The 13387-nt window shown below is 32.9% G+C and overlaps 1 protein-coding gene across 1 annotated transcript; it reads right to left on the reverse strand.

Annotated features, from left to right (window-relative positions):
• Positions 1 to 1961: 1961 nt before the first annotated feature.
• LOC139521546 (uncharacterized) lies at positions 1962 to 3659 on the reverse strand. Its single transcript, XM_071315022.1, has one exon. The coding sequence runs from the start codon at positions 3657 to 3659 to the stop codon at positions 1962 to 1964; it is 1698 nt and encodes a 565-aa protein (XP_071171123.1).
• Positions 3660 to 13387: the final 9728 nt, after the last annotated feature.

A 13387-nucleotide genomic window follows, 5' to 3' on the forward strand; every position in this document is an offset into this window, starting at 1 on the left:
CATGTGTTTGTTCACTACAAAACCTTACATGTCCGGGGCTTTGGTCCTGTAAAGGGTCAGAATTATGTAGAAATTTCAAATCATGTTCCTTGACAATTAACCAGAAGACATAATTCTGTTGTGTGGATCTCTTTGATTGGAATGTTGAATTGTAACTATTTTCGAATAATTGAGTGCTTTTTAGTTTTAATGAATTTAATGAATGGTCTTATGCAAAATATGCCTTCATGACAGAAGGATGCAGGTAAAAATAATATTCATCATTTATTGATTAGTTTGGATGTTAGCCGGCAAGGTAACTACAGTAAATTTAACAGAATATGTGTTGATCTTGTGTAATAGAACAAATATTTGAAAAACGCCAAATTTCAGAATAAATCGATTTCTTTTTCATTTTTTTTTTTTATCATTTTCGAGACGATTCATTGAAAATTGATATAAGAAAATGTATTTATCTAGAATTTAACCTAAATTGTTGTATATTTCTTCAAATTTTGAAAGTATAGAAGAAGAAAAAATAAAAACAGAATTTGATCTTTGACCTCATTTTATGCAAAACTGTTACCACATTTCTTTTTGACGACATCGATATTTCAATAGTACTCATTTTTCCGAATCCAATGACATATAATATAACCATATGGTATGTTTGACGATTAAATCTAAAAAATATTGGGTCTGGTCACCGTACTATAACCAATGCAAAAGATAATTATTAATACAAACTTGAATAGATAGTTTTATATTGTACCTTCTTATTTTAATATTGTTCAACCCTTACCTTGCTTAATTGTTTAAAACAATATCAAATTTCCTTTATTTGCAAAATATGCAAATTATTGGCGGGAAATTTCTCCAAAGTTGGTCATCAGGTGCAAAAAGCGTCAATTATGACTATTGTCCATCCTATTTCTTGACCTTGAAGACCGTGGGAAGCTGATAGATGTATCCAACTATGTGTGTCCAAATGTAGGTACAACAGTTTAATGAAGATCGTTTGCACAATAAAAACGGAGTTTCCAGTTTATCCCCCTTCAACTTGACCTGCAACCGGAAGTTGTCGTTTCCTCTGTGTATTTCAGTAATAAACAAGATCAGTAGTTATATGTCCGCAGTTTTACATTTTTTTTTTTAAGTATTGGCCTCTGAACTTCGTTGCCAGACTTCGGAGGATAGCCTGCCCCTTAAAAACTCAGTTTCATTCGATTTCAATTTTCGAAGTTTGTATTTCAGCCCAAAATTGACATTAAACCTGAGAAACATGACAAAACTTATCGTAAGGTTCAGGTAACATACATGCACTTTGAAATTAATATCATAAAGTTGACTTCTAAAAAGCCATAGTGTGATCGTAATATTGCCTCCCCGTATGGGTAGGGTTATTAAGCCCAGTAGTCAGCACTTCTGTGTTGACATGAATTTTCATTGATATGGTCATAATCATAAATTAACTGTTTACAAAGCGTTAATTTTTTTTAATACTAAGGCTTTTGCACCTCAGAAATAGAATACCTTAGCATAATTTGGCAAAACCTTTAGGAACTTTTGGTCCCCAATGCTCTTCAACTTCGTACTTTATTTGGCCTTTTAAACTTTTTGAATTCTAGCGTCACTGATAAGTACTTTGTACACGAAACACGTGTCTGTCGCATATACACAATTTCAATCCTGGTATCTATGATGAGTTTATTCATTCAGTCAAATCAGCATTTCCAATATAAAATTACAATTGATATTTGATATTTTGAATTTGCTTAGAATTAAACAATCTTTTCTTTTTAGTCAAAGTAAATTTCACAGTTTATATAGTTATATTTCAAAGTCATTTTTATCATCGGATCATTTATGAAAATTAAATAAATAAACTATAAAGTAAGCATACTAAGAAAATATTAAAATCTGAGGTTAAAATATAAGTCTTTTAAATCCAACAATGAAAAGAATGACTCAAATGATAGATTTTAACATCCTGTTATGGTCACTTCATATATCTTTGCTTCCTTTGATGAACTGTTCTTAGTTGTAGAACATCCTATATATAGCTTTCCTGTTGGAGTGTATGCAAGAGTACGTGGATAAAGTATAACATTGTTCTTGTTGAAATAAGTCATTAAACGACAAGCATTGTTAAGAATATGTAATGTATGTGTGTCCATATCCACTACAATGACATTGTCTTTTGGTGTTGTGCTTATCGCGACTGGTCTGAATGAAATATCCTTGTTGATATCTACATGTCCTGTATATTTATTCACGATACTCCCTCCCTGTCCTAACACCGCCACTTTACCTCTGCCACTGTCAGGTTTGCAATCTACCACATATATATTACCAGAACAGGTAATAGTTATACTGCATGGATAACAAAATAAAGGTTGGTTTTGTTGATCATTTTCATACACTGTCTCATGTTCTCCATTCTTATTCATCACAATCACAGCTCTTCTTCCATGTTTTATACTATAACCTCCTACAACTACTTTATTATCGCTGGTTACGTGGATAGCTGTAGGACCTAAAGGGTCTATATCATATACAGTGTCTGTAAGTTTACCAGTGGTAATACTCAGTTGTTGTAATCTGGATCTCCCTACGGACAGGATAATATCATTTGATGGAAGTATTGCCATGCAATAGACTTCTATGTTAAAACTTAATAATACTGTCAGATGATTTCCATTAGGTTTAACTCTCTTCACTTCATCCTTGATACCACACGATATCCACATTGACATATCATCATTAATACAAGGGCATATATGTGTTACAACTGAGAGATCTGTTTGAAAGGTTTTATCTACAACAAAATCAACACTCAGTTTCATTGATTGTCTATCATTAATTTGTAATACTCCAACACTAGATTTCTTTATCTCTCCTGGGATGAATTTAGGAATGGAATCGTAAGTTTTTGGGGTTTGTACTGTAGGGACAGCCATAGACTTTTCCATCTTTCTGATATTCTGGAAAAACTTAGAAGCATCTGTAAGGTTTATAAAATCTTTGATCTCACCTTTGTTATTTTCAACATCTTGAATGGAGCCAATAATCATGGAAAGGTCATTTTCAATGTGTCGTAGAACACTTTTACTAGTACCGTCTACTTCTTCTTTCAACTGACGAAAGTAATTGTCAATTATTGTTTTCAAAGTTTTCTCATGAGAAAGAATGTCTTGCCTTACTTTCATTTTATTCGAGTTTTCTGTTGTTTTAAGTCTGCTCAACTGATCCTTTATGGTAGTCATGCTTGCCTTGCTGTTTTCTAAATGATTTTGTCCTTTCTTCAATAAGTCTATTTTCATTTCATATGCTTCACTTATTTCAATCAAATCATTTGCATGTTTCTTATGAACTTTTGATACACAAGTCGGACAAACGAGACTGTCACATTTTTTGCAGAAAAGACAGGAGAATTGTGCAGAATGTTCATCACATTTAATGTTAGTAAAATCCAATTTTTCATTGTAATGGCCAACATCTTTGATATCCACGATCTTATGATCTGTTGCATTTCTGAATTTAGGATGTATTTTATCACAGCAGTTATAACACATTAAAAGATTACATTCTATACATTTCCATTTGATGACTTTGTCAATTTCACACAGTTGACAATTGATAGGTATTTGTCCTTTTTGGATGGACTTGGAAAACGCCATTATTAATGTCTACTGTGTTCTACTTCCTTCTTGGCAATACCTATTCAGATTACTCAGTGTATTTAAATGTTATCTAATATCTATATATAAACTTGAAAACTGTGTAAATAGATTTTATATTTAAATTAAAATAGCTTATCAACATTCAGACTTTTTATTTCCTCTCTTTTGCTGGATTTACGAAAAGGTTATTGATTATGGGATATACCGCGGGTGGGTGGGCTGCCGGCTGCCAAACAGTGTCTGTGCAGTTACTCATTTATCTTTTTATCTTTCAACCAATGCTTTTCAAGTTGGAAATGATTTTTACTTGCACTTTCACCGTTCAGTAGTTATATGGTCCTGGCAATGTTGAAAAATGCCAGGACGCAAATGAATGTTTAAAAAATCCAATTTGCTGTCGATCTTACAGCCTCTTGTTTTATATTAAACTTAATTCATTTGCTTAAAGCTGGAAAAAGTATACTCATTTAATATTATGTCCCAGTTTAAAGATAGTTACATAATTTTTATGTTAGCAAATATTTGACTGTATTTAGCTTAAAATTAGAGTTTTCATTGTGTTTTCAAAAATGCATGCTAACGTAGATGGATAGGGATAATTGAATTTTCTTTTTGTTTTATGGTTTGAAAGGGAATTAGGTTTAATCCCCTTAAGTTTTAGAAAAATAATTTATAATTAAAAGAACCTCATCGAAATTCTTTTAAAAGATAGCTAACTTTTGATAGCATAAGGCGTTTTAGCATTTTTATATTTTAAAATTAACAGATAAACAAGAATCAAACCCTGCATTTTTGCTTCCTGTATTTCCGAATTCTGACTTATATTTTCCCTCTTTCTCCAACTATTCCCATAAATGTAAACCCATGGTCAACTACTTAGGTCCTTTTTATAATATTTCCTTTTTCTGAGAAAGTGCAAGCTACGTATTGACTTCTTACCCATTTATTTAATTTAATTTACAAAACATACAAGAAGCAAATAACTACTGAATAAATATGATTATGTGATCCAAAATTCCTGTACAGACCAATTCATAGATTTATAGAGATTTTGAATAGATATATAAGAAGATATGGTATGAGTGCCAATGACACAACTCTCCATCCAAAGTCACAATTTGTAAAAGTAAATAGAGCCATTACTGAATAAGAATTTATTTTCTGAATATTCAAACTGCAAAGATGGCAGTCACCAAACAGAAGAAAGACAGACAATACCATGTTCAAAAGTAACAAAAAGAAGAGGAAGAAAGAAATGAATATACAAGCAATAGTTCCAAAGGATAAGTAGAAAAAAAGTAACTATCGAGCAACAAGAATCACTTAGGATGGACTCAGATGCTGCTTTAAAGAAAGCAATTTCTGATGAACTAGTTGTTCATTCTGTGTCTATCAGGACATGACAAATATGCTCCAACAAGATACTATGTAAAAATAGACCTGCTAAGATTTTTACAATTGTAGTAATATTTTGTTCATCTGTTACACAATCAATATAGATACTTTAAATGAAAATATTTTTTGAAATTTTATAGGGTTTGGACCATTCGGAGAGCATACAGTAAATGCTAACTGGGTTGCCGTTTAGGAATTAGCCAAAAAAAATAAAATATTCCTGGTGTTATTATAGTAATACAGGAAATTCCTGTTGTATATGAACAGTTACGAAACAAGTTCCACAACTCTGGGAGGATGTCAATCCACAGGTAAGTTTAGATTTATTGCAAATGCATTTTAATATCTAATTATTACGACACAGATGATGTGACTGGATCGTATCTCTTGGCTGGATTAGATTTTACAGATGTAAAGAGTGTTGTATAGTAACACAGGTGCAACTTTACGAACCAATGAAGTCTGAAAATTCTTGTCAGTCTCTGGAACATTTTCTAGTGGGAATTTATCACATGACTTGTTCGCATCAATTCAAAATTCATATTTATTTTGTGCAACTTAACCACTTATTTGCAACATTTGAATTAGCTTGACCCTCTATGGCGTAAACATACAGTGTTTAGAAAACAATTGTGGATTTTTCCTGGTAAATAAACTCATCATAGATACTGTAGGATCAAAATTTTGTATTTGCGCCAGACACAACCCCTACTTAGGTGGAAACTAACGAAGGGGAGACATTAGGAGATGTGTTATTTCGAAGTGACAGATTAAATTCCACTATCTGGAGAATGATCCTAGAGGGAGATTCAAAAATATATATTACATATTTGATGTGGATCTTAAAAAAATTAAATTTGAAAACAAAAATCAAATTCAAAGAATTGTGTTGATCCCAATGAAAGTATAACGCAAAATACATACAATTACAGTAACCTTGCTTTGAATAGAGACAATTGGGAATTTCAAAGCCATTGGGAATGAAAAGAATTTCTTTAAAACTGATTATACTCTGTTAATGATCACTTTATTGAAAGGCTTGGTGAACTGGTGAGCACATGCATTATTTATGGTTATTTTAATAAGTTCTAAATGCCAAGAGTTTAAAATTTGGTGGATGGGAGACAACTCTATTTTTTATGCAGATTCATATACTATAGAGATCAATGATAAAATTGAGAATGGAAATGGGGAATGTGTCAAAGAGACAACAACCCGACCATAGAGCAGACAACAGCAGAAGGTCACCAACAGGTCTTCAATGCAGCGAGAAATTCCCGCACACGGAGTATTGGTTAAGATATGCAGGTACGTTCTAGTAAATAAATTACAGCTTTTATCATATCTTGAATGGAATTTAAAACGTAAAATAGCAATAATCTAATAAAACCTATTGAAATTTAAATATAACTTATACAATGAAAGAAGTAAAATCATATTAAACATAATTATAGACAACATGCAACAAAGTCTTCTTTCTTTAGACCTCTAATGTTTAACCTAGCAATAAGAGAGGGAACCTTGTTTGGGGAAATATCTATACATAGTCCAGTCGATTTGTGCAGATTTTTGACAGAATTGCTCAGATTGTGGTAAAAGCATGAAATTTGGCATAGTAGTAGTATATGTCATGGACAACACTTTAAGCTATGGACCCAATCTGAAAATCGAAATTGGCGGAAGAGGTGGCCATTTTAAAATGGCGGCCGTTTGATCTCAATAGATTAAAAATAGAAAATCATGAAATTCAAAATGATATTAGAGAAGATATTGACATGAAATCTGGTTGATAGAATAACAGTGCTGAATCCAATTGTCTTGTAGAACAAAAGTTTTGGAAATATTACCCATATTGAATGGCGGCCATCTTGAAAAATCTTTTTTTTAAGCCACAATATGTAGTCATTATTCGATATAATAAAAAATATGCATTGTGGAAGATATATACAAGTGTATTTGTTTGAGGTATATAAACAGGACAAAAAGCTAGCCTACCCCCCTCCCCCGAGTTATTCTTCTGTTTTGTAGCGGGTACAAAAGCATTAAAATGCGGACACGAAGAGAATCATAAAATGAACTATTACTCTGAAAGCAATATTCGTGCAACCGCTTTTTCGACATAGAATAACAGGAGAAATTTATTTTATACGTAGAAATAAAGCAAGAAAATATTTTTATACCTGTCTTTTATAATAGTTGGCTGATTACTGGATAATTCGTTTTGTTGATGTTGTTAATTTGAAACAACTTTCATAAACCTTGATTGCAGACATAATGAATTTTATATTTTACAAGTAATGTTATAAGAACATCAACTGCTCAAATGTTCTCAATTGACGTTAACAATATCTAACAATAAATGAAATATACATGTACATGTTTTGTTAAACCACACTCTGTTTATCATATTCTATCACACTGTCCTCCACATTAACATAGAGTAGTACAACTTAATACTGCCTTTACACATTTGCAATTCCTTAGTAACCGTTTTCACTTTGACTTACAAGTTAAGCGCATGCTGCAGGAAATTATTATATAGTCACATGGTATATTCATCACAATTGACAAGGACTGTCATCTGAGGACTTCATATATATTGATTTTTTGGTAGCCATCTTTATGATGGCCATTTTGAAAACATGAATTTCCTATATATCATTATTCGCTTATCTTATTAATTCACTGTTTGCATTCATGCTATTTTTACTAATTTATGTTGGATATTCACAGGTCAAGAGGTCAGATAAGGCATGCACATATTTACAAAATTAAGATATCAGTATCAAAATTTCTGCTACTTACACGTTTGCCTAAGTAAAATTTTAAAACAGAAATTACGTATATATTATATAATTTATGACCAAAAGTTTTTTTTTTGGAAAAGATTAAATTGTAGATTTCGAAATTGCTGGAACTAAATATAAGAAAAACATAATGAGCAATTAGACTGGAAGGCATGTGTGAAACGGCAAGAGAGGACATGTAAGGGTTTGAAATGCCAAGCAGATACAAACAGAACAGTCATAGACATTTGAGCTGGCAATCACTCTCTTTTGATGCAAGCATACGTAGATGTTGGGTCTTGAATTGGTTTTACTTTCGCTCAATTCGAAACAGTTGAATGAAGGCTATGGAACTGCAGAAGCACTCCAGAATCATAAGGGAAAATGGCACAAACCATGTCAAACAAATTTTCAGACCTCAAAATATTTCATCAGCAAAAGGGAAAACATACTTCTGATGTTGAAGATAAGTTGCCAATTGAAAGGAAACAATAAGTAACCAGGCACTGTAAAGTAGAACAATTTTAACAAGAACAATGACTGCAATGTATTTTTCTGTGGTGATGTATCTGAAGATCTCCATGGTACATCGACATTTTCAAATCGACAAAATAGGGCATGACTTTGCACTTGTACTACAAGACATATTCCCTTAGCCAAAGTAAGAGCTGGAGATGTCAAATCACAAGTATCATGCTTGATGATTGATGACATAGCAAATAGGCAGAATAAAAGACACAGAAAGAAAGCCAGGAATCTTTTATCCTTCGAGTTGTGCTTTCCTAAATAATGAAATACATTGATGGCACACGGTCTGGAAGAAGTATTGTACCAATCTCAAAGCTCGCAGATCACACTAAATTGCACAGTAAACGCCTGGAGGATCTTGGAGTTATCATGGAAGGAAGAACTGATACACAACGCAGTTAACAAAATTGGAATGTAGCTGCTATAGGATATCTATAAGCATACAAGCAAGATAAATTAGTGCTCTTGATTTTCAACAAATGTAATCGTGAAGCTCTGAAACAGATCTAATAAAAAAAGAGGTAAAAATGAAGGCATCACCATAGCCATAGCAGGCAAAATATATATGCTTGATACTAAGAATAACTTTACAGGGACACTCAATAACAGCTGTTGACACGAATCAGTTCAACAGACATCAGTTTCCTTAGTAAGAATGATTCAGGATGGCCAAATATTAAGACATCAGTCCAGAAATATCGTTCAATGGCAGACAAGACTTACTGTTTCTCAGCTATAAAAGTTCAATTGTGCAACTCGTCGTTGAAAGGATACAACTGCAACTTATCAGTCCTCAGATAGAGAGTAAGATGTCTCAAAGATTGTGGAACCGATTCATTTGGAAAGCCTACATTGAATGTCCCTGTAAACCTTTTTATAGTAACAAGCTTAACTCTTCAAACTTTTCTAGTTACTTTGACTATGAAGAGATCTGCATCATCACGACTTAAAGACATGGCCTGTTTCAGAACTTCCCCAACTCATTCGTTGAGAATCCGGAGAAAGACGCAACCTTTCATGTGTGCTTGCATATCATCTTTGGCAGCTAGTATTTAATTTTTCAGAATTGTTGTATCAATCATTCCTTCCATGACAACTCATATTTACTGTACGTTTTACAAATATCATCAATTTGAAATATTAAAACAATATTTGTTCCATAGTGTGAGTCGTCACTGTTTTCTATCAATTTTGCGAGCCCCATTCAGTGGGTAACAGATTATTGACTTTTTTCTGTGTCTCAAATTCTGTCTAATTGCCCTGTCGTGCAGTTTTAACAAACAGTTAGCATGATATCTGCTCCTGAAATATTAATCTCCAGCACTGAGTCTTGCTAAAAGAACAATGGTTAGTAGTTCAAGTGATAGTCACATACTCTATTGTCGATCATAATTGTCGAGGCTTCATGATGATAGTCAGATACCTCATCACGATGAAAGAAAAAATTCCTGCAATCATATTGTTCTTGTTAGTTCATCACAACCGTGGCTGGTTATTTTACTGTTATTTTCAATCCGTGACTCATCTTAGACATTTTTCGTTTTTCCTGACAAAATATATTTTGATCTTAAGATTTGCTTTGACATGATAAGTACCTTTTGTCTTGTGATTCTCCAATTACATTGCCTTAACCAACTAGGAACAGTTGTATGCTCTCAGAAAATGACTGATTACCAGCTCAAATGTCTATGTCTGCTTTTTTTGTATTTGATTGACATTTCAAATCCTCATGTGTCCTCTCTTGGCGTTACGGAATTCTCTCCAGTCTATTTATTATTTTTTCAGCTCTATTGACTTAATACCTACATATTATTTCTTTTCAACATACAGTGGTCATAACTGATATTGTATATATGCATTTTTTTGGTGGTAAAAAAGTAACTAACCCCTACATGCTAAACTGCAATTAAAAGACTGATTTACGCATATTTTTTAAATACATTTATTAGTTAACATATGCATGCCTTATTTCAGCACTTGGTGAATATATTCTACATGAATAGCAACAGTCATATACATAAATTATTAGAAAAACTAGTTGTAAATGCATATAAAACTTAGAATTAATTCAAAAAAAAAAATTAGAATAGAGAATAATGATATATTTGAAATTTACGTTTGCAAAATGGCCACCATTCAAGATGGCCACCTTATATTTCAATAGTCTTCAGTTGATATCCTTTGTCATAAGATATACGAAATTTTATCAAAATAGGTAAAGTAATATATTTTTCATATTTTTTTTTAATAATTTTTATTAATTTTTTGGACATGATTTCAAAATGGCCGCCCTGAGCCGCCATTTTGATATTCTGAATTGGGTCTATAGCTATAAATGTTAGTAATGACCTCAACTAACACTCTGCCAAATTTTATGCTTTTACCACAATCTGAGCAATTGTTTTACAAATCGACTGGACTAACACAACAAAATCATTGGAAAACAGTTAATTTTATCCCAAAATTCCACCAATTGAAAACTCGATTTTAGTTGCTCATAATTGACTGGTTACCAGAATGTTCTACAAAAAACAGGTACCTGTCATGATATTTTATGTTGTTGAGTCAAAAATGCATAGGTTTTTATTACATAATGAATTAATGTATGCTTTATTCTTTTAAGCCTCGGTCACACCTTACCGGATAGCACGAACGGACGCCTAACGGATGAAAATAAAAGTTATCCGTTGACAAAATTGTTATCCGTTGGGAGTCCGTTGATGTACTGACCGAATAAAACGGACGTGTAACGGATGCATAACGGACACACACCGGATATGCAACGTACAAGAAACAGACACGTACCGGACGGAACGGATGTCGAACGTACATCCAACGGACGAGTACCGCATAAAACGGATACCTAACGGAAGCGTACCGGATAAAACGGATGAACAAGATATACAGATAAAATCAAAGGCGACAATATTAATACATGTAAATCGCATATATATTCAAAATGTTTCTGTGTAACTGGTTTTGGTTTATTCTTCAAAATTCCGCCAAAGGGCAGTGTCTGGCCTGAATAAGAACTGCTTGATTGTGAAGACGTGCCTATACTCTAAGATCGATTATGAATAATAAGAATTCATGAACCTTAAGAAATCTGAAATACCAATAATTGGCATTTCTAACGCGAAATTTTCAATTGGCATTTATCCGTTTCAGATCCGTTCATCATCCGTTTTATCTGTTATACGTCCTGTAGAAGTCCGTTTCTCATCCGTTCAACATCCGTTTTATCCGTTAAATGTCCGGTAGAAGTCCGTTGGTGAATTTATCTTCCAGACCTCCAACGGATGTATAACGGACACGTAACGGATACAAAACGGAAACGAAACGGACGAGTACCGTACAAAACGGACGCCTAACGGACGTTCAACGGACATTTTATCTGTTGGACGTCCGTTCAAAGTTTTGAACATGCTCAAAATTTTCCACCGGACAGAACGGACGCCGACGGATAAAACGTACGCTTAACTGACATGCAACGGATATGGACGGACGTCTAACGGACAAGAACGGACGTCTAACGGACATGAACGGATTGAAAAAAAGTTATCAGTTAGGCGTCCGTTCGAGCTATCCGGTAAGGTGTGACCGAGGCTTAAGCTAGTTATCCATATGGGTGTTTCTAAAGAAGCCAATGCTATAACACTAGAACAACAGGCTCACAATGATGGCTATAAAAGACTAGATGTCCTTAAAAGTTGTCTTTCAAATAATTGTTATGTGGAAGGAACTGATACATGTTTAGTGTCCAGTGTAAATATGGAAAAGGTTGTCAGTGATGTGAATAGTTCAGGGTTAAAGGTTAAAGCAGTTGTATCACATGATCCTGGAAGGTAAGAAAGATTTGAAATTATCTTTTACAAAATAAATGAGTGGTAAATGTGATTGATTAAGAATCCCAACAACACATAAGATATCTTCTATGCATTTTCATTCCCCCTTTATGTCACATTCTAGCGTAAATGACAAAACTATAGACTGAAATGTGTCACCACAACTTGCTACTTATATCGAAAATGACTTGAAATACTAGGTTTCTTTTAAATAAAACAGTTTAAATCACACATAATAGTCTAAAAGAGGGGCGAAAGATACCAGAGGGACAGTCAAACACATAGATTGAAAATAAACTGACAACGCCAAGGGTAAAAAATAAAAAGACAAACAGACAAATAATAGTACACAAACACAACATAGAAAACTAATGACTAAGCAACACGAACCCAATCAAAATATTTCTTTGTTAATAGTTTTCTTTTTTTATTTAGATTTTTTTTCTGTTTTCAGATATTTATGTGATTTTTCCTACTTTGTGTCTCTACATATAGACAGATCAAAATTAGCATTAGTACATGTTCTGCCACTAGGAAAACCATATACTGGACTAGAATTAGCAGACGGACTATAACAAGTTATTCTGAGTATGCTCAGCCAAATTAAATGTTGATTTCATATCGCAATCTAATTACCTAATATATGTACCAATAAACATATTCTTTATACAGCACTTTTAGTTTGAAAATCAAAAATGTTAACGGATTATTAATCTTTCAAACACAATGGCATCATTCTGCCATTTTTTAATATCATTTTGTTTCATAATAGAATTTTTATCTTGCAAACAATCAAAACTTTTAAAATGTCAAATTGATTTAAGTATCCTAATCTATGATTTAATATTCGTTGATCACCACAACAAGGAGTTATTTTAGTACTGAGTTCAATGGAAGTATTTGTTTTCAATAATATTATTATATCCAATGAAAGTGTTTCCCATCTGAAATATTATGCTAATCCCTCATATAAATGTTTGTTAAAGTTCTGGCTTGTGACAAGTATATGAATTTAAATGAATGCACATGTCCAAAATCTCTTAAGATTGAATACTGGCATATCTGCCAAACAATGCAACAAAGTGTCAGCATCAGTTGGAATGAATCGTTGCTATGTCTAGACTGACAAAGATGTCCTTGACCTCATTTTAATGGTTCATTAACTGTATGT

The sequence above is a fragment of the Mytilus edulis genome, chromosome 4 (assembly GCF_963676685.1).
Source record: "Mytilus edulis chromosome 4, xbMytEdul2.2, whole genome shotgun sequence".
Lineage (NCBI taxonomy): Eukaryota > Metazoa > Mollusca > Bivalvia > Mytilida > Mytilidae > Mytilus > Mytilus edulis.